General features: G+C 49.3%; 1 protein-coding gene across 1 annotated transcript; it reads right to left on the minus strand.

Annotated features, from left to right (window-relative positions):
• Positions 1-533: 533 nt before the first annotated feature.
• Positions 534-3,680, minus strand: Ccl1 (chemokine (C-C motif) ligand 1). Its single transcript, NM_011329.3, has 3 exons — positions 3,537-3,680; positions 1,887-2,001; positions 534-779 (listed from the first exon to the last, which is right to left on the minus strand). Exons 1-3 carry the CDS (start codon positions 3,610-3,612, stop codon positions 692-694), a joined length of 279 nt encoding a protein of 92 aa, NP_035459.1. The 5' UTR covers positions 3,613-3,680; the 3' UTR covers positions 534-691.
• Between the last annotated feature and the right edge of the window lie 12,118 nt (positions 3,681-15,798).

Consider the following 15,798-nt stretch of genomic DNA (forward strand, 5'->3'; position numbering starts at 1 on the left):
GGCTTACGATCCTTGCTTCATACCAGGCTTCTGCCATCTGCTACTCCTTTCCCTAGAGCCTCCCACTTATGCCCAAAGGCTCTTTCCTGGGTCTGCTACACACCTCTAAGCCTTTTCATGCCTTCCCCTGGCCTGGCTCTTTGGCCCTAACATTCTGTGTCCTTCTCCAACCCCGATCACTTACTTCATTTATAAAACAAGGTTGGCAACATCTTACAGGCAAATGAACACAAAGATCCCTTCCAGCTAACAATAGGCTAGCATTGCCACTCCCAAGTACTTTGGGCAGGGCAGGCAAGAAGAAGGGCTCTCATCTCAATGTGAACCCTGCTCTGGGACAGTTGGTTATTCTACAGTGGCTCCTTTGGCTACTAAAGACCATTGCACAGCCGGGATCAAAACTTATCCTATACAGTGGTTCCCACAGCACCAGCTCAACTTTCCAGCCCGTGTTCCCACCCCAGTGCCAATCAAGTCTGAATTCTGAAATCGTCATGGAGTCCAAGAAACAGAGGCAGCGGGAGTTGAAGATTCCATATTTTAAACAGATAAAGAACCATAACATAGCTTATCACATGACTGAGGTCTGTGAGCCTGCAGCAGTAGGGGTGGCGGCAGTGGGAGGGTGGAGGACTGAGGGAAACTGCAGTCTCTGGTGCTGGGATGGGAAGGTGGCTCATCTTCACCCCGGTTAGCAGGGGTTCACCTTCTTCAGGTGATTTTGAACCCACGTTTTGTTAGTTGAGGCGCAGCTTTCTCTACCTTTGTTCAGCCTGAATCTGTGAACAGAAGACACGGACAAGGACCTTGGTCACTCACTGGAATCTGTAACAGTCTTCTCTGCTTCTGTGAGACCAGGGACCCCTGAACTCCTGACTCTGTAAATGAAGAAATTTTACAAGATCTGAAGCTGGCGTGCCTGTGTTACATTGGAAGCTTATTAATGGGGACCCCTGAAGCCTACCGTGGAGACTAGAATTCCCTTTGTGGTACAGAGCACAGGAGCTGGCGGACAGTCTGATGTGTAGCTAGGACGAAACGTCCCAATCCTAGAACAACTCCTTGCTCCAGGTTTGAATATTTGTGTGTCTGCCTGGGGCCTACTGTGTGTGTGTGTGTGTGTGTGTGTGTGTGTGTGTGTGTGTGTGTTTGTAGGGTCTGAGATGTGTGGGGTATGTGTGTGTGTTAGTGTGGTATGTGTGTTTCTGTGATATAGGGGGTGTATGTGGGGATGTATGTGGGGGGTGTGGTATGTGTGTTTGTGTAGTGGGTGGTGTGTGTTTGTGTGGTGTGTGTGATATGTATATGTGGTGTGTGTGTTTGTATAGTGTGTGTGTGTGTGTGTGTGTGTGTGTGTGTGTGTGTGTGTGTGTGTGTGTTTCATGGTATATAGACATGTGTGGTGGCCAGGGGTCGGTGGTTATGAAATCTTCCTTAGTGGATTGTTTGTCCTACATTTCGAGGTAAGATCTCCCACAGAACTTTGTTAGGGCCAGCAAGCACACAGGCTATGCCTGCCTCTGCCTCATCTAGCACTGGGGTTACAAACTCACACCATCCTGCTGGGAATATGAACTCAAATCACCGTGTTTGAGCAGCCAAACTACCCACTGAGCCAACGCTCCAGCCTTGTCTGTTGTGCTTTTATTAAACATTTCTTCCTGGCTATATAGCTTGGGATCTAATCATAGGCACTTTGGGGTTCAAGCAAATAAATCAGGACCCCCCCCCCCTTCCTGGGAAGCCCCACGCCCCCTAGTGTCACTCTACACCTTAGATTGCCTGGTTGGGTTTAGACTCCCTTTTCTTGTGGAACAGCGCCATCTAGTGTGTACTATTCTCAATTCCGTCAATATTATCTCTCCCCTGGCTAGTGGCTCACTCACACCACAGCTGGGGGATCAGGACAGGAGGAGCCCATCTTTCTGTAACACTGGATAAACTTCAGGGGAAGCTCTTTCTTCAAGGTGTTCAAGCAGCAGCTATTGGAGACCGTAAGCACTAGAAGAAAAGCACAAAAAAAGACCATTCATTAGCAACCATAGCCTCTCACCCACAACAGAATTAAAAAGCAAAACCAGCCAAGTCCTTCCTAGGACAGACTCAAGCATGGAGACCACATCCCGAGGGCTGCAGTGCAGCTCTGTCTCAGCAGCAACACATTTCTAGGATGGAGACAACAATCATAAGACTGGGGAGGGGCGTCAGATGTGAGCACCCTACAAACCAGCAGGTGGTGGGGACAGAAACCACAAGCCTGCCTGAGCCATGGCTCAGCACACACTCCTGCACATACGGTGAGACTCTTCCTACCACATATACAAACCCCTTCAGTCCCAGTCTCCCAGCACAAGTGCGTGGCTCTGTGTACTGTGCTAGTACTTAAGCTCGGGGCTCTGGCCTCACATCCTAGAGGACCTGTTATCCCATCGCATGCAGGACATTGTAGTTCTTGGTTCACAGACATGGGGCTGGGTGAGGAACTCCACAAGGGCTCAGAAGGAAAAGGGGGTATTCCCAAAAAGTGGCTGGTCCACTCGCCCACACAATCTTCCACATTCCCATCCTTGGCCCTCCCCTCTTTCAGGGACCAGTAACCCCCAGTCTGCTGATTTGTACGCTCTCCTCCCACATCCCACCTTCAACATCCCTGTGTTCTAACCCTGGATCCTTCCTGTCTCGCTGTTCACAGAAACTTGCAGGTCCCCTGACCTCAGGTTGGTATTTTCCGAACAATCTAGAACATGGATTCCAGTTTATCCATACAGAAAACATCTTTAAGAGATATAATAGTTATCTGGCTGTTCACTCCTGTGGTCCTTCCTTCAGCCCCTGCCTGTCATCTGTCACACTGGAAATCAGTCTTAGTCCCTCCTCTGGACTTCAGGGATCCTAATTTGTTTTAAACAACCCCATAGGCCCTTCCAGTTGTCTGTAGGGTGAGGATCAAAATTATCTTCCACACACTAAAGCCACTTCATCTAGAAGGAGGAGGATGAAGAGGAGGAGGAGGAGGAGGAGGAGGAGAAAGGAGAAAGGAGAAAGGAGAAAGGAGAAGGGAGAAGGGAGAAGGGAGAAAGGAGGATGAGGAGGAAGAGAAAGGAGAAGGGAGAAAGGAGGAGAAGGAGAAGGAGAAGGAGAAGGAGAAGGAGAAGGAGAAGGAGAAGGAGAAGGAGAAGGAGAAGGAGAAGGAGAAGGAGAAGGAGAAGCTCCTCCCAGAACAGGGCCAGTCTTGGAACCCCATCAAGAGGATGCTGGCCCAGGTCTGTCTCTGCAGCCACCTAGTTCTAGGATTAGCAAAAGAATCAGAGGAATGGGTTTCAGGTCTGAGCTCCCCACCACGAAGTAGATGTGTGCTCCCAGTCCATAACCTTCCTCCACGCCCAGCGTCCCTATCCCATTACTGCCCGCCATTCATCTCCAGATAGGGACAGAAATGAAGCCAATGATGTCTAGGTAAGCTCTGTTCCCAGCCCAGAGTGCCTGCCTATACATCTCCCCTCCCTGGGCCCAAGCACTAGGACCCCATTACTCACTGCTCTTGCTGTCAACATCCTGTATCCACACGGCAGCCAGCAGCAGGCACATCAGTGCCATGGCAGTGGGTTTCATGGTGATAAGTTTCTGTCTCAAGCCTCTCTAGAGCAACCGCCGAATGTCTGGTGGAGCCAAGAACTCTCTCCTGCCTCACCCTGTACTGAGCTTTTATCAGAAGGCCCGGGGTGCTTTCCCAGACCATGGAGAAGAGGTGGGAGTCCCAGGGAAAAGGAACTCATACCCAATGGCCACATGGAAAACTCCTTTTCTCACCTCTCCTGGGAGGAGGGGGGCGTATTCGAGGTATGTTTGGGTGCCTAGTGGCCTTGGGAACTTCCCCAAGTGCAGAAGCAGATACCAATCTTTACGTTCTTGACAAAATACGTGGGAGCTGTCCTGGCTGAGTGGAAAGTCAAAAAAGGTGAGAGAGAGAGAGGAAGTGGCCCGTACACAGCTTGTCTAACCCACATCATTCCATTCAAAGCAGCTACAGGCCTTGGAGAAGGACAGAGCAGAGAAGGTACAATCTGCATCAAATGGAGCTTGTGTCTGGGTTCTGGCTCTGCCAATCAGCCATTGCACAAACTTCTCTAAGCTGCACATCCCTACAAAATGGAACTAGTAACACATCTCAAATCCGGGTGGTAAGAATGAAATGCAGAGCTGGGGAGATGGCTCAGTCAGCAAAGTACCTGCTACACAAGTGTGAGGACCAGAGTTTGATTCCCAGAACCCGCATACAGAGCAGGGGTAGTGGAATGATCTTGTAACCCCAGAGCTGGAGAGGCTGACCGGCTGATCCCTGGAGCTGCCTGGTTTGCCCGCTGAGCCTAGTTGGAGACCTCCAGGCCAGGGAGAGAACTTATCTCAAAAAGCAAAGTCGTTCACATGCACATAGACACATGTATGCACACCTACATACATGTACACACACACACACACACACATACACACACATACCACAGGTTGATCCTGTCTGTCTAACGTTTGGCCAACACATTTGCTATTAGTTTTATTTCTTTGTTCCCCAGCCCTTTCACAGCTTACTCTGATCCAGACCCTTGCTTGGTTACCCTTGGGACAATTGCCAATGGGGGCAAAGCCTGACCTGAGCCATCTTGCTTCAACCTATAGACAAGCCATGGAGAGCCATCCAACACAACAACGGCTCATTCAAGACAGATCTGTCATGTGGGGGGCACAGGAGAATGTTGGGGACACCCAGGGACTTCAGAGGACCCTTTCCAGACAGTGTTCTATAAGTACCATGTCCTGCAGGCTGCTGTGAAGACAGCACGTCAGGCAGGGGAAGGAGTCTGGAAAAGCCAAGTACAGAGGAACACCCTTCACTCAGCATCATGGAGAAAGCTAGAGCATGGGATGTAGATGCAGATGGGGTTGTGCAGCCAGATAAAAACAGTATATGCAGTGGGCAGTACTTGGGATAAGCAGCTCATAGGAGGCCCTCAAGAAAAAGCAGCTAAGCTTTCTGGCATTGGCATCATGGGGCCTATACACAGTGGGTTGGCTATGCTAACCTATGTTGACCTTAGCCTGTGCAACTGAAAAACCTTCAGTGTTTGTTGCCAACTGAGTGTAACTACTAGATAGTTAGAACTCTTCCCAAATAGTCAAGCTTCAGTCATCCATTTTGCTCTCCTATATCCACCATCTCATCCTTACTGTAACATCGACCTGACCACCTTCCCAGCCAACTCCCTCTGTGCCCAATCTGCTCATTTCAAACACCCTTCCTCCAATAAAAGTCATTTGCCAACCCCTGCGGGCAAATCTCAGCCTCCTTTAAGCCCCTGTGCCTGGATGGCAATCGGAAGTCCTTGTCTTCCCGCATCTCTCCACTGAGGCTCGCTCCGTGCTACCGTGGCATGTCTGAGCTGAATGAGCTTTTCAAGACCTTTGGCAGTGATGACTCTTGGCACTCCTGAGGGAGCTTTGTCGAAACTGGGAATATCTTGGCTCCATTTCAGAGTCAGAATCAAAACTCAAGTGCCTGTACTTGTGAGGAGAAAACTCCAGGCAATTGTCAAAGCACCAAGAGATAAAATCTCCACAGTATGGAGGGTGGGAGGGTGACTTTCACGAGGAGGGAAGTCTTGGGCTTGATGCTATATTGAGAATGGGGGTGGCATAGGAGGCAGAGACTCGAGCCCTGGGTATCTAAGAATAAGATCAGCTCATGATCTTTACACAGCTGGACCCATGCCAGTCAGACCCCTACTGCTTCCTGCCACCCACAAAGTCATTAAAATTACTACCCCATTGCTGCCTCTCTATGTCCTTGTCTTTGGAGGCTGATGTGTTCTGGTCCTTTACCCCCGGGGTCTTGGGAAAGGGGAGATGTGAGTATATAAAAACTGGCCAAATGCAAGTATAGACCCTTTAGACTCGGGCAGTGAAGAAGGGGCCACATAGCTGCCCTGGAAATTTCTGGTTCTTCCCCTGTTCTGGGAGCTGTCCCTCAACAACTAGCTCCCCATCTTCCCCCTCACTGTGACCACAGTATTTCCCAAACAGAAAAGAGGAACTCATTAGTACTTTGTTATGCCTTACCTTCCTGGGCTCTCTCAGCACCTGGAAAGAAGTGACCAAAAGTAGGATTTATCATCCAGCAACTTCATATTACACATGGGTACCCCAACATGGCTGTCGAGGCCCAGGGACTAGGACCATGTGATAGGTCAATAAAGCCTCTGTGGAAATGAGCAAGCAGAAATGATCGTGGATTGGCAAACAAGAGGTGACCTCGGGATACGCACTGTTATCATTCACACAAGCAAGCCTTCTTTCTGTGGCGTGTAGTTAGGAGCCCTTGTCACTCATCTTTCATTTTCTAGGGACCACTGAATGAGGACGGGGATCAGGTGGCTGGCAGCCAGGGTGGAGTCATCCTAAGATGCTGTCCAGAGGCATTCAGCCCAGCCCTGTCTACCACCTGCTACTGAGTTACAGGTCAGGTGGTCCTTCCATAGCAGGCCACGGCCAGCCCCTTGGCATGTGTTGAGCATGGCAGAGCTGCAGAGATGACTTGATCCATCTCCAGAGTGAAATTCTCTATGTATTCCTTCAGGGAGAGGAAGAGGAACAGTGACTAGAGCCAGACATAGACACATCAGATCCTAGTTCTACCGCTTCATCCTGGACAGGTAATACAGGCTTTCTGAGCTGTGTTTCCTCTTGGACCAAGCACAACTCTCTTTAGTACTGTCAAAATAAACTTCCTAAGCCTTAGCCTAATTGTGGGTTGTTGGGAGGGCTCCCTGTGATAGGAGCTGGCTTGAGAGGAAAGGAAAGAATCTCCAGGAGAAGTACTAGGGGGAACCAAGTGAATCTCAGGGGGACTCCCAGATTATGCAGAGGTAGATCTTGGGGAGTGGTTTAAATATAGGACGGGCTCCAGAAGAGACGGTGTCCTGGTGGGGAGGGCTGCAGAAGTCACTGGATCCACCCCTAAAACTGGGTCCCCTTTGCTCCAGATCTGGGACTGCTCTGAGAGGTCCACGGGTGACACCAAGATGTGTCACTGTCTCCCAAACAGGGCTCTACTACCCAGTCTCTTTTGCTACTAGCCTGGTCTACAGACACCCAGGTGTCCTTAATGATGTGTCTTTAACGATGTGGTCACAGTGTCCTTCTGGGTCCTTGATATCTGCCCCAGACACAGTTGCCTGAGGTAAGCCTATGTCTATTCACAGTAAAGATGCCCAGCACCCACACACCACAGAATCCTGAGCCCTGAGCCCTGGCTTCTTTACTTCCTGTTCCTGTGGTTTTTTAGCTGCTTTGTTCTTTTACAGGAGACTTTCCTGTCTACTGCTTAGTTACAGCACAAAGGACACGGAAGTGTCTCTCACTACAATAGAAGCAGGCAGAGGTTGTCACAATAGTGACCATCACTGGTTCTTTCAAGTGCTTCTGAGCCTGAAAGGCCAGCCCGCTGTGCTCAGGGTGAAAGTACAAATGTCTTGGCCGCACTTACAAAGTGTGAAGTGACGGCCCTGCTCACTGAAGTCCTTCTCTTCAGATGTCAGGCCTTCTGCTTCTCCTGCTCAGAACCTTCCCCTGGCTTCACATGACCAACTCTGCACAGGCTGTGCCACCCCGAGCTCCTGGAGAGAACCAGCAACTGCAGGTTTTGGTTCCCTAGGGTTCCATGTCCCACCCTCTCCAGGAGCTCTAGAGAGCAGAACTCTTTCTCTCCCAGTCAGACCTCTCTTTGCCATCTGTATGTGGGATGCAGCTACTACTGGAAATAAGAAGAAAGAAGTTTGTACCCACTGAGGCCTCAAACCTTAGTGGGCAGTCAGGAGGTGATAGTGAGCACACAGGTGACCAGTTACTTATTTGGAACCCAGAATAAGTAACTGGGTTCTGAAACTACATCTGTTTATACAGAGTTCCACTGCTGGAAATCTTGCAATTTCTGTGTGGACAACATATTAAGTGTGGGGTCCCTGGGACAGCTATGGTTTAGTGGGATGCTCCTCTATTCTCTCTGTAGGCATCTTCCAGAGACCCGCTGTTTAGCAGTTCGTGCCTGGGTACTGAGGCAAGAGAAGGGATCATAGCTCAGATCTGCCCTCCAGGGCCAGATTTAGGGGAAAGAGCACCCACAAAACAACAGCTGGACACAGGCTGTCATTAGTGTATGGTCTAGAGGCTAAGGGCTCCTTAGGTAGCAGTGTGGTATTTCACCTAGGCCTGGAAGGATGCAAGCAGGGTGTACCCAGAGGGGAAGAATGTGTGGAGCTACCATGGTAGTGGTTTTGAGCAGGTTCTGGGCCAACCTGTAGGCTGCCAGTCCAGGCTCCTTTGAATGCTTCAGCTCTGAGCTCATCTCTAAATGGATATGTGAATACCCGCTGCTTATAGGCTTGGTATGGCGTTGGAGGAATATGCTCAGAACAATGCCTGGCAGAGTTCTCAAGGAAAATGGGAGCAGTGAGGTCAAGCACAAGTGTGGAGGCGGGCTCTAAAAATGAATAGGGAGAGGCCCAAGTCGGGTTACACAAGATTATGTTGACAAGGCTCGTTCATCCCTGCTGATTGTCACCATGGTTTACTCAGGACAAGGCATGCCTTCCATCATGCGTAGTCTTGAAGGCCCAGGCTGAAGGCTGAGGACAGGAGAGAAGGAGGCAGTGAGGGAGATGCTAAGAGCATTCAGCAGGGAGTGATGGAGGACTGGTCTCTAGAGAAGAAAAGGAAGTGAGATCAAATAACTTCTCACTGAATCTCGATTTCCTCCTAAGAAATAGGAGTGGAGGCAGGAAGGTTAGCCCATACAGCCACTCTTGCCCTGGAAACTCAACTTACAAGGAGACCATCTGGGAGGTTTTGTTCAAAAGACAGGGATTGAAACCTGTTGGATGCCTGGGTATTCCAGATCCAGGGCAGCTGGGGTGGCATTTATATCCTCTCCAGCTTGGCATCCAGTTGCTCTTTGAGTCTCTAGGAAAGGGAAGACCACTGACAAAGTCATGGTGGGACCAGAGCTTTTAGCAGCCATACTTGGAGTCTCTTGGCATTCCCCTTCCCTTTCTGAGAATGATAAAGGGCAGAGTCTTGACAGGGGTGCTTCTGGCTGCTGCACACACAGATCCCTCTACTACCCAGGAAGAAAACCTCAGCCCAGAAGTCAGCAATACCCAGAACATCAGGAGCCCCAGAGTGCCCTGTGAGCTGGATACTAGTGTGGACTCCACATCATAAGCTTCCCTTTGCAAAGTCCTTGTGGACTCAGGGGTTCCTGAGGCTTCACCTACTCTGGAAATAGGCTGGGTTCCAGGAGCAACCCAGTCCTCTTTTCTTCTGGATCCCATTCCCATAGGCCGGGATGAGTCCTAAGAAGAGTTGAGCAACATGGCCATTGTGCGGGTGAGGATATTAAAGCAAGGACATGAGGACTCTGTGACAGAGCTCAAGCAGCAGCTCGGCCTCTCAACCCCTCTCGGGAGTTATAACTTCGTGATGTCTGCAGAGACTAGCTGTGGACAGAGAGAAAAGGAGTCAGTGGGAATGGATCCCTCTGGATGCTGAGGTACTGCAGAATGCCCACAGCCATCTGGAGGCTAGAGCATGGGGTCCACCCTTGTAGGGAATGGGGAGAACGTCTTGAACATGTCCAAGCCTCAGAGCAGGAACACGGGGAACAGGAAACGGCAGCAGTTAGCCCCAGTGTGCCCACTGAAACCATCAAGGCTACTTTTAGTTGAGGGGACAGGCCCATGAACTTTGGGAAAGTCCCTTCCCTCCCTGGGATAGCAGGTAGGGCAGACTGGGGAAGGACATAACCCACAGTTCATTCCCCAGTATGTCCTATGCCCAGTGTTCCAAGGGGTCCTAGGAAAGACACCCACATGTCAGTCAGTGTTTGTCAGCCCTGGCTTATTCCTAGAGAAATCCCATCACCAGGGCTGGACAACGGAGCCCTGGGGTGAGCTCGGCTGACAAAAGAACGTCACTGAAATCTCAATCTTCAGGGTTACTGACCAGGGTCACTGACTGAGCCCAGCACTCAGACTCTTGGACTCCATTCCTCATCCTGATGGGGTGCATGGAGTACTGGACATGGGCACCACCACTGACTTTTAATGTCTTGTTTTATCATGGTGCTAAGAATCAAACCTAAGGCCTTTGCACATGTGACTTAGGCAAGTGCTCTACCATTGAACTTTACCCCAATCCCCAGCCCCATCACTGCATTTTAATCCAGATTGCTAATCACTAACACCTGCCATTCTGCTTGCCTGCCTGGACTTCTGTACCATCCTGGGCACACTGGGTTAACAGGGCCTCTGCCCAGGGAATGATGCGAGAGTCCTTCCAAAGGCATCTAGCACAGGCCCTGGCTGTAATCTGGAACTCCTGTCCTATCTAATCCTGTGCTGATCACTTTGCCTGCAGCACCTCCATAGCTGTTCTCAAAAGCTGATCTGGAGTCTTCAGTATCTTCTGTCTCAGCCTCGGTAGACAAGCCACACTTCCCAGGTGACAGGCAAGAGTCAAAGGTCACATGGGAGCACCAGAGCTCATACGGGAGCACCAGAGCTCATATGGGAGCACCAGAGCTCAGGGCTGCTGCCCTTCAGACACAGCCCTGATTTGTGGCCATAGTCTGTGCATCCTACCAACCCTGTGTCCCTGACTGGGGTGAGTTTTTCAGAATTTAGTACAAAATGACAATGACTGAAACATTCCAAGGCAGTGACATTGGAGACATGTAGCTTGTGTGTTATGAAGCTTTTCTGCCCTGTTTCTGCCCTTTTCTTCCATTGGGCGGCATCCATCTTGTTGGAGTAATGAAAGTTACTTCCTGGAATTTCCTGCTGTGCATTCTACATCCCTCTTCCTGCCTTAGGACATGACATGATGTTCCAAAACCCATCATTGTGATCTTATCCTTTCAAAGCCCTTGACATTGAGACACTTTCTGAGATGGGGATGCATTCCACTTCCCACGCATGGCATTTGAATCATACCCTCCCTTGCAGAGTGAAAGGCCAGAGCTTCTGCCAGGTGGGCAAGCTTAAAAGGACAGAGAGTAGGGTGGGCAGAAAAGCCGCTGTAGACATCATAGTGTCCATCCTACTGGCCTTGGCTCTGTCCTGCCCACTTCTTTTAACTGAAGCTCATCTCCACCAAAATGTCTCCTCCCACCTGGATCTGACATCATGATTCAAGATGCTGAAAACCCAGCGTGGCAGAGGCTAGGCACCAATAGAGGGGGGTTTTAACCAACACTGTCTTCTGCCACCTCTCCCAAGTCACCATCGGTGAAAGGTCGTTTGTCTTTCGGGTGTGTTAAGCAGGAAGATGGTTCCCAGTATCTCTTATACTCTTGCTCATCCACTTGTGCCCATGGTTGTACTAGCACCCCAGAAAGAAAAGATACATGGGTAGCCTCAGCTGTCTCATTCTGTCACAGCTCTGTCATGCTTGACTTGGACCATAGCAAAGTCCTCATCTATAAAGGATAGATTCCTACTGGCTGACTGAAGACTAGGCTCCTTAGCAGGGGCCACAGCTGGACAGACTGGGTGTTGGGTTTCAGCCAACCCGACTACCACTGCTCTCCCCTGGCCTCCCCTCCCAGTCAAACTACTAAAATAGTTTCACCTCCCAGACTCTCCCACTCTCTCCAATACCTTCCCACTCCCTCCCAGACTCCACCTTCTTCCACTCTCTCCCACACCCATCCCACCCACACCTGCTTCTCTTTCAATGTACCACATGCTGACTTAGGCATCTTTTGTGACACCAAAATGAAGAGGCCACTGACCACCCCCCCACTCCCACTCCCATGACTTCCTTGTTGGGAAATCCAGGGTACCTCTGGCTATTGTGTTGCCCAGTCACTCATCACCCTTAGCCTTCTTGCCCACCTCCTTCCCTGGCCACAAGTTCCATGGCCCTTATTCTTGATGTCTTCTGAGCATCTGTGGTTTCAGTATTCAATAGCTAACACTAGAGGATACTTCCTGAGGACCACACATTTCTCAATTGTCAACCTACCCAAGCTCCCTAACAACCTCAGAAATGTATCACTCTCAGGCTCCATTTTACAGACAAGGAAAGCGAGGCACAGAAAAACTGTCCACAGTTACTGAGGTAGACACTGAGGAGGTAGATACCAGTGCAAGCTCTGTGTGGATGCTAGTTCTGAGGTATTCTGTCCTCCTTCCTCTCAGCCAACTTGCTTCTGCATGCCGCCCAGAGAACAAATCTAGACACAGATCCTAATCAGGCCACATCCCATCCTATCCCATCCCATCCCACCTGTGACCTCCTATACACACCCTAGATGAATTCACCACCCTCCTGCCAGACACGCCTTGGTCTTATCATAGACTCCTGCCTATGGAAATCTCCCAAATAGGGTAATCTTTACCCTGTTTCAGCCTGTCAATCTGCCACTCTTCCAACAACCTCTTGCCAAAATTACCTCTTCCTTGGGCCCATCTCTGCCCACCTTCCCTTACTCCTCTCTGAAAGTCAGATACCTTTTGCCCTTCCCTCTTTAGATATGCATCCGGCCTTACAGTATAATGTGGCCACTCGCTTGCCTGGCCACCTGGCTAGTCTCTGAGCACTTTGCCTCAGAAAGCTCTGTCCAGAGCTGCTCAATGTGTTAGGGATCCAGAGCCTGAGCCTTGAGCAGCTGTACCCCAGGCTGAAACAAACTGAGCTATGTAATCCCAGAACCTTCTCATTCACGTGGACACCACCTCACCCATGCACACACTGATTAAGGACATACATATATACACTGGACCTTCACTCACTCACACACACACAAACACACACACACACACACACACACACACACACACTCACACCTTCCAGCCATTCCCCACACCTACATAGTCTTCTAGTTTGAACACCCTGCCTGCTCTATGTCACTGCCAATTCTGTAAGGATGCCTTTTGTATTCTTCCACAGAATTTGGTTCCTTCCATGGGGTTCCGGAGTTAGAGCCTCAGAGTCACAATAGAGAAGGCTGACCAAGCAAGAAGGGAAGGCCAGGGATCATTGACAGGTCCCAGATGACTTGTGGCCTCCTCTACCCCATTTTGTACAGTTACTTGTTTGTAACTTTAAGCCTCCGAACAATACATGAAACCGTTATTATAAATGGGCTTTACAAATGAGGAAGCATTAGCAAGGCATGCAAGCCTGACCCAAAGCCATGAGCAAAGGAGCATGCCCAAGCTTAGAACTTAACATAAAGCTGGGAGATGATGCTCTTCCCCGGTAGCCAGGGAGGCCATCATTACCTCATTACTATGTAGACTCCTATTCCCCACCACAGCCCTGAAAATGCAAAAAAACTACCAGTCCCAGGATGGAACAGATCTATGCTAAGTGAGCACAGGGCAGGTCAAGACCAAATCATAAAACGAGGTCCAACCTGGGCTCACCTCTGCCAGTGTGTCATCTGTGTCTGTAAGTAAACAGGTGCTTGTATCCTGGGCATTCTCATTCAGGCACATCAACAAAAATAATTTAAGATTGTTATTAAATAAATGTGTTTCTCTTACTTTAGTCATATGTAATTCCTGGTAACAGTATTATCAGTTGAAAGTACTTAGAAGATATGCCTTAATGGAGAGTTTATCGGGCTTTGTAATTAGCAGAGCAATTGTGAGCACTCTAAAGTACTTGGAGGCAGATTAAACCCACTAAAGAGAATCAGCCACTCAAAAACACAAAACAGTATCCATTTACACGCCGGCAATTGCTGTGCTGATTAGAAATGCAGATACTCTCGAGGTTCCTATAAATCTCCCTCCCGAGGCAGAATCTGACATCTCTCCCAGCAAGAACCCCTCATTAATTAAGGCAGCAGATAGTTACTGGATACTCACTATGTGTTGGGGACCCAGACGCAACGGATGCTTGTCCTCAGAGCGTACACCTGTGCGAAAGCCCTAATTTTCAAGCAAGCTAATATAGAAATGAGATTATTTCCAATTGGCTGAGTCAATGAGAGAAGCAGAGCAAAAGGATATGTCTAGAGGGGGAGATTAAAGAGCTTATATCTGAGCTGAATGACAAGAAGCCAGGAAAATGGAGGAGCCGAAGAGTCTAGGCAACAGCAAGCATAAAGGCCTAATGTATCTTAGCTTATGCCATGCCCCAAGTAAGTCTCTTAGACAAAGAGTTCCACGAAAGTGTTCATTTGAAAGCTATAGGAGAAGGGATAAAAGAATCAATGGGCACGCCTCTATAGGGATGTTATGTGGGCAGCCTCACTGTGGGCACGTACCTGAGTTATTCCACCCAGGAAAGAGAGGCAGGAGGATTTTACTCCAGCTCTTTCCTGTTATAAGTGACTCCCTGGCACTCCTGGCTGGTCCTGCTCAGGGGGCAGAACAGTGTTCAGTAGATCAGGGCAATGGGATGTACATGAAATGGGGGGCATGACTGAATGGTACGGACTGGAACTGGCAGCATCTGCTATCCACAGAGACCTGCCCAGAATGCTCCGAAAGAAAAGCCAGTCGGCGCAGGTAGGCTGTGAATCCTGTGGGGGAGATAAAGATGAGGAATGAAGTCTGAGAGGACAGTGGGGACCAACTGCCATGAAGACAGCTATAAGACCTGGGGACGAGGGGTGGGAGGGGGGGCTCACATTTCGTTCTGTGTATTACAAGCTCAGCCATGAAACCTAGTCAGGATGCAGACTGAATTCACTTTCTTTCTTTCCTTTTTTTTTCTAAATAAGATTACTCTTTCAACTGTGTAGATGGCAGAATTTTAGGATAAAGGGATTATTTTGGAGAGCAAGGGAGGACGAAAAGTCTCCCCTACACATAAGCAAGAGTCCAGATGAGATGCCAGTGGCGTCATCTGGCAAAGGGATAATGCCTCGTGCGCGCCTGTGTGGGTGTATTGCAATACCTGGGCAGGAGTGGTGGAGGAAGTAGATTTGAGGATGAGCTAATGGAAAGACAGTGTGGTCCTGGAACAATAGGTGTGAGATGAGCATCGTTGGTCTCTGGGGTGGGCTGTACCACTCACCTGATGGGCAACTGCTACCTACTCTCCAGATTCGGGCTTCCGCTCACTTGCATGAAAAGCTAGAGCAGAGTGAGTTGATGTCTAAGGACCCTTTTCCTTCTTGCAGTCCATGGCCTTAAAAGGCACTCCAACATTCTCCTTTTAAAGTCACGGTTATTTTTAATGATGCCACAAGCCCGTGTGAACAATGACTCAGAATGAATGCTAAGGCCTTGCAAAGCACCTGCGTCTAACCAGTTTCCTTCCCTTCTCTCTGAATCCTTCAACTCAGAGGAGCCAATTTACCCCCTCCAACTCCTTTGTTTTCAATTGTCTATATAGACAACATAATATTCCCAGTTGTCCCTTAGCATACGTGAGGGAAGACTCCAGGCCCTCCGTGGATATCCATGTCTGAAGATGCTTAAGTCCCTCGTGTGAGGTGGCATGATGTTTGCATATAACCTCCCTGCATCCTTTTCATCTGCTTACAGAATACTTGTAATGCCTGATACAAAGTAAACACGATGCTAACAGTAGCTATTCTGTATTGGGGGGGGGGATGCATTGAGCACATTTGTAATATTCAATACAGGTATATTTTTCTATGAAATATTTTTAAATCTGCGATTGGTTAAGCCCAGGGCTTCATTACCCCTAGATGTTATGGAGGTGCTGACTACATACATTTTCACATGTGTGGGGGGATGTGGGAGAAGAGGTGAACAGCCTGTCAGGGTA

This window comes from Mus musculus, chromosome 11 (genome assembly GCF_000001635.26).
Source record: "Mus musculus strain C57BL/6J chromosome 11, GRCm38.p6 C57BL/6J".
NCBI lineage: Eukaryota > Metazoa > Chordata > Mammalia > Rodentia > Muridae > Mus > Mus musculus.

Coding starts and splice junctions, on each gene's coding strand:
- Ccl1 (NM_011329.3), bottom strand. CDS start 3,612: ATGAAACCCACTGCCATGGCACTGATGTGCCTGCTGCTGGCTGCCGTG. Junction 2,002..3,536: donor GGATGTTGACAGCAAGAGCA/GTGAGTAATGGG, acceptor CTTTTCTTCTAG/TGCTTACGGTCTCCAATAGC. Junction 780..1,886: donor CCTGATCCCCCAGCTGTGGT/GTGAGTGAGCCA, acceptor TTCTGTTCACAG/ATTCAGGCTGAACAAAGGTA.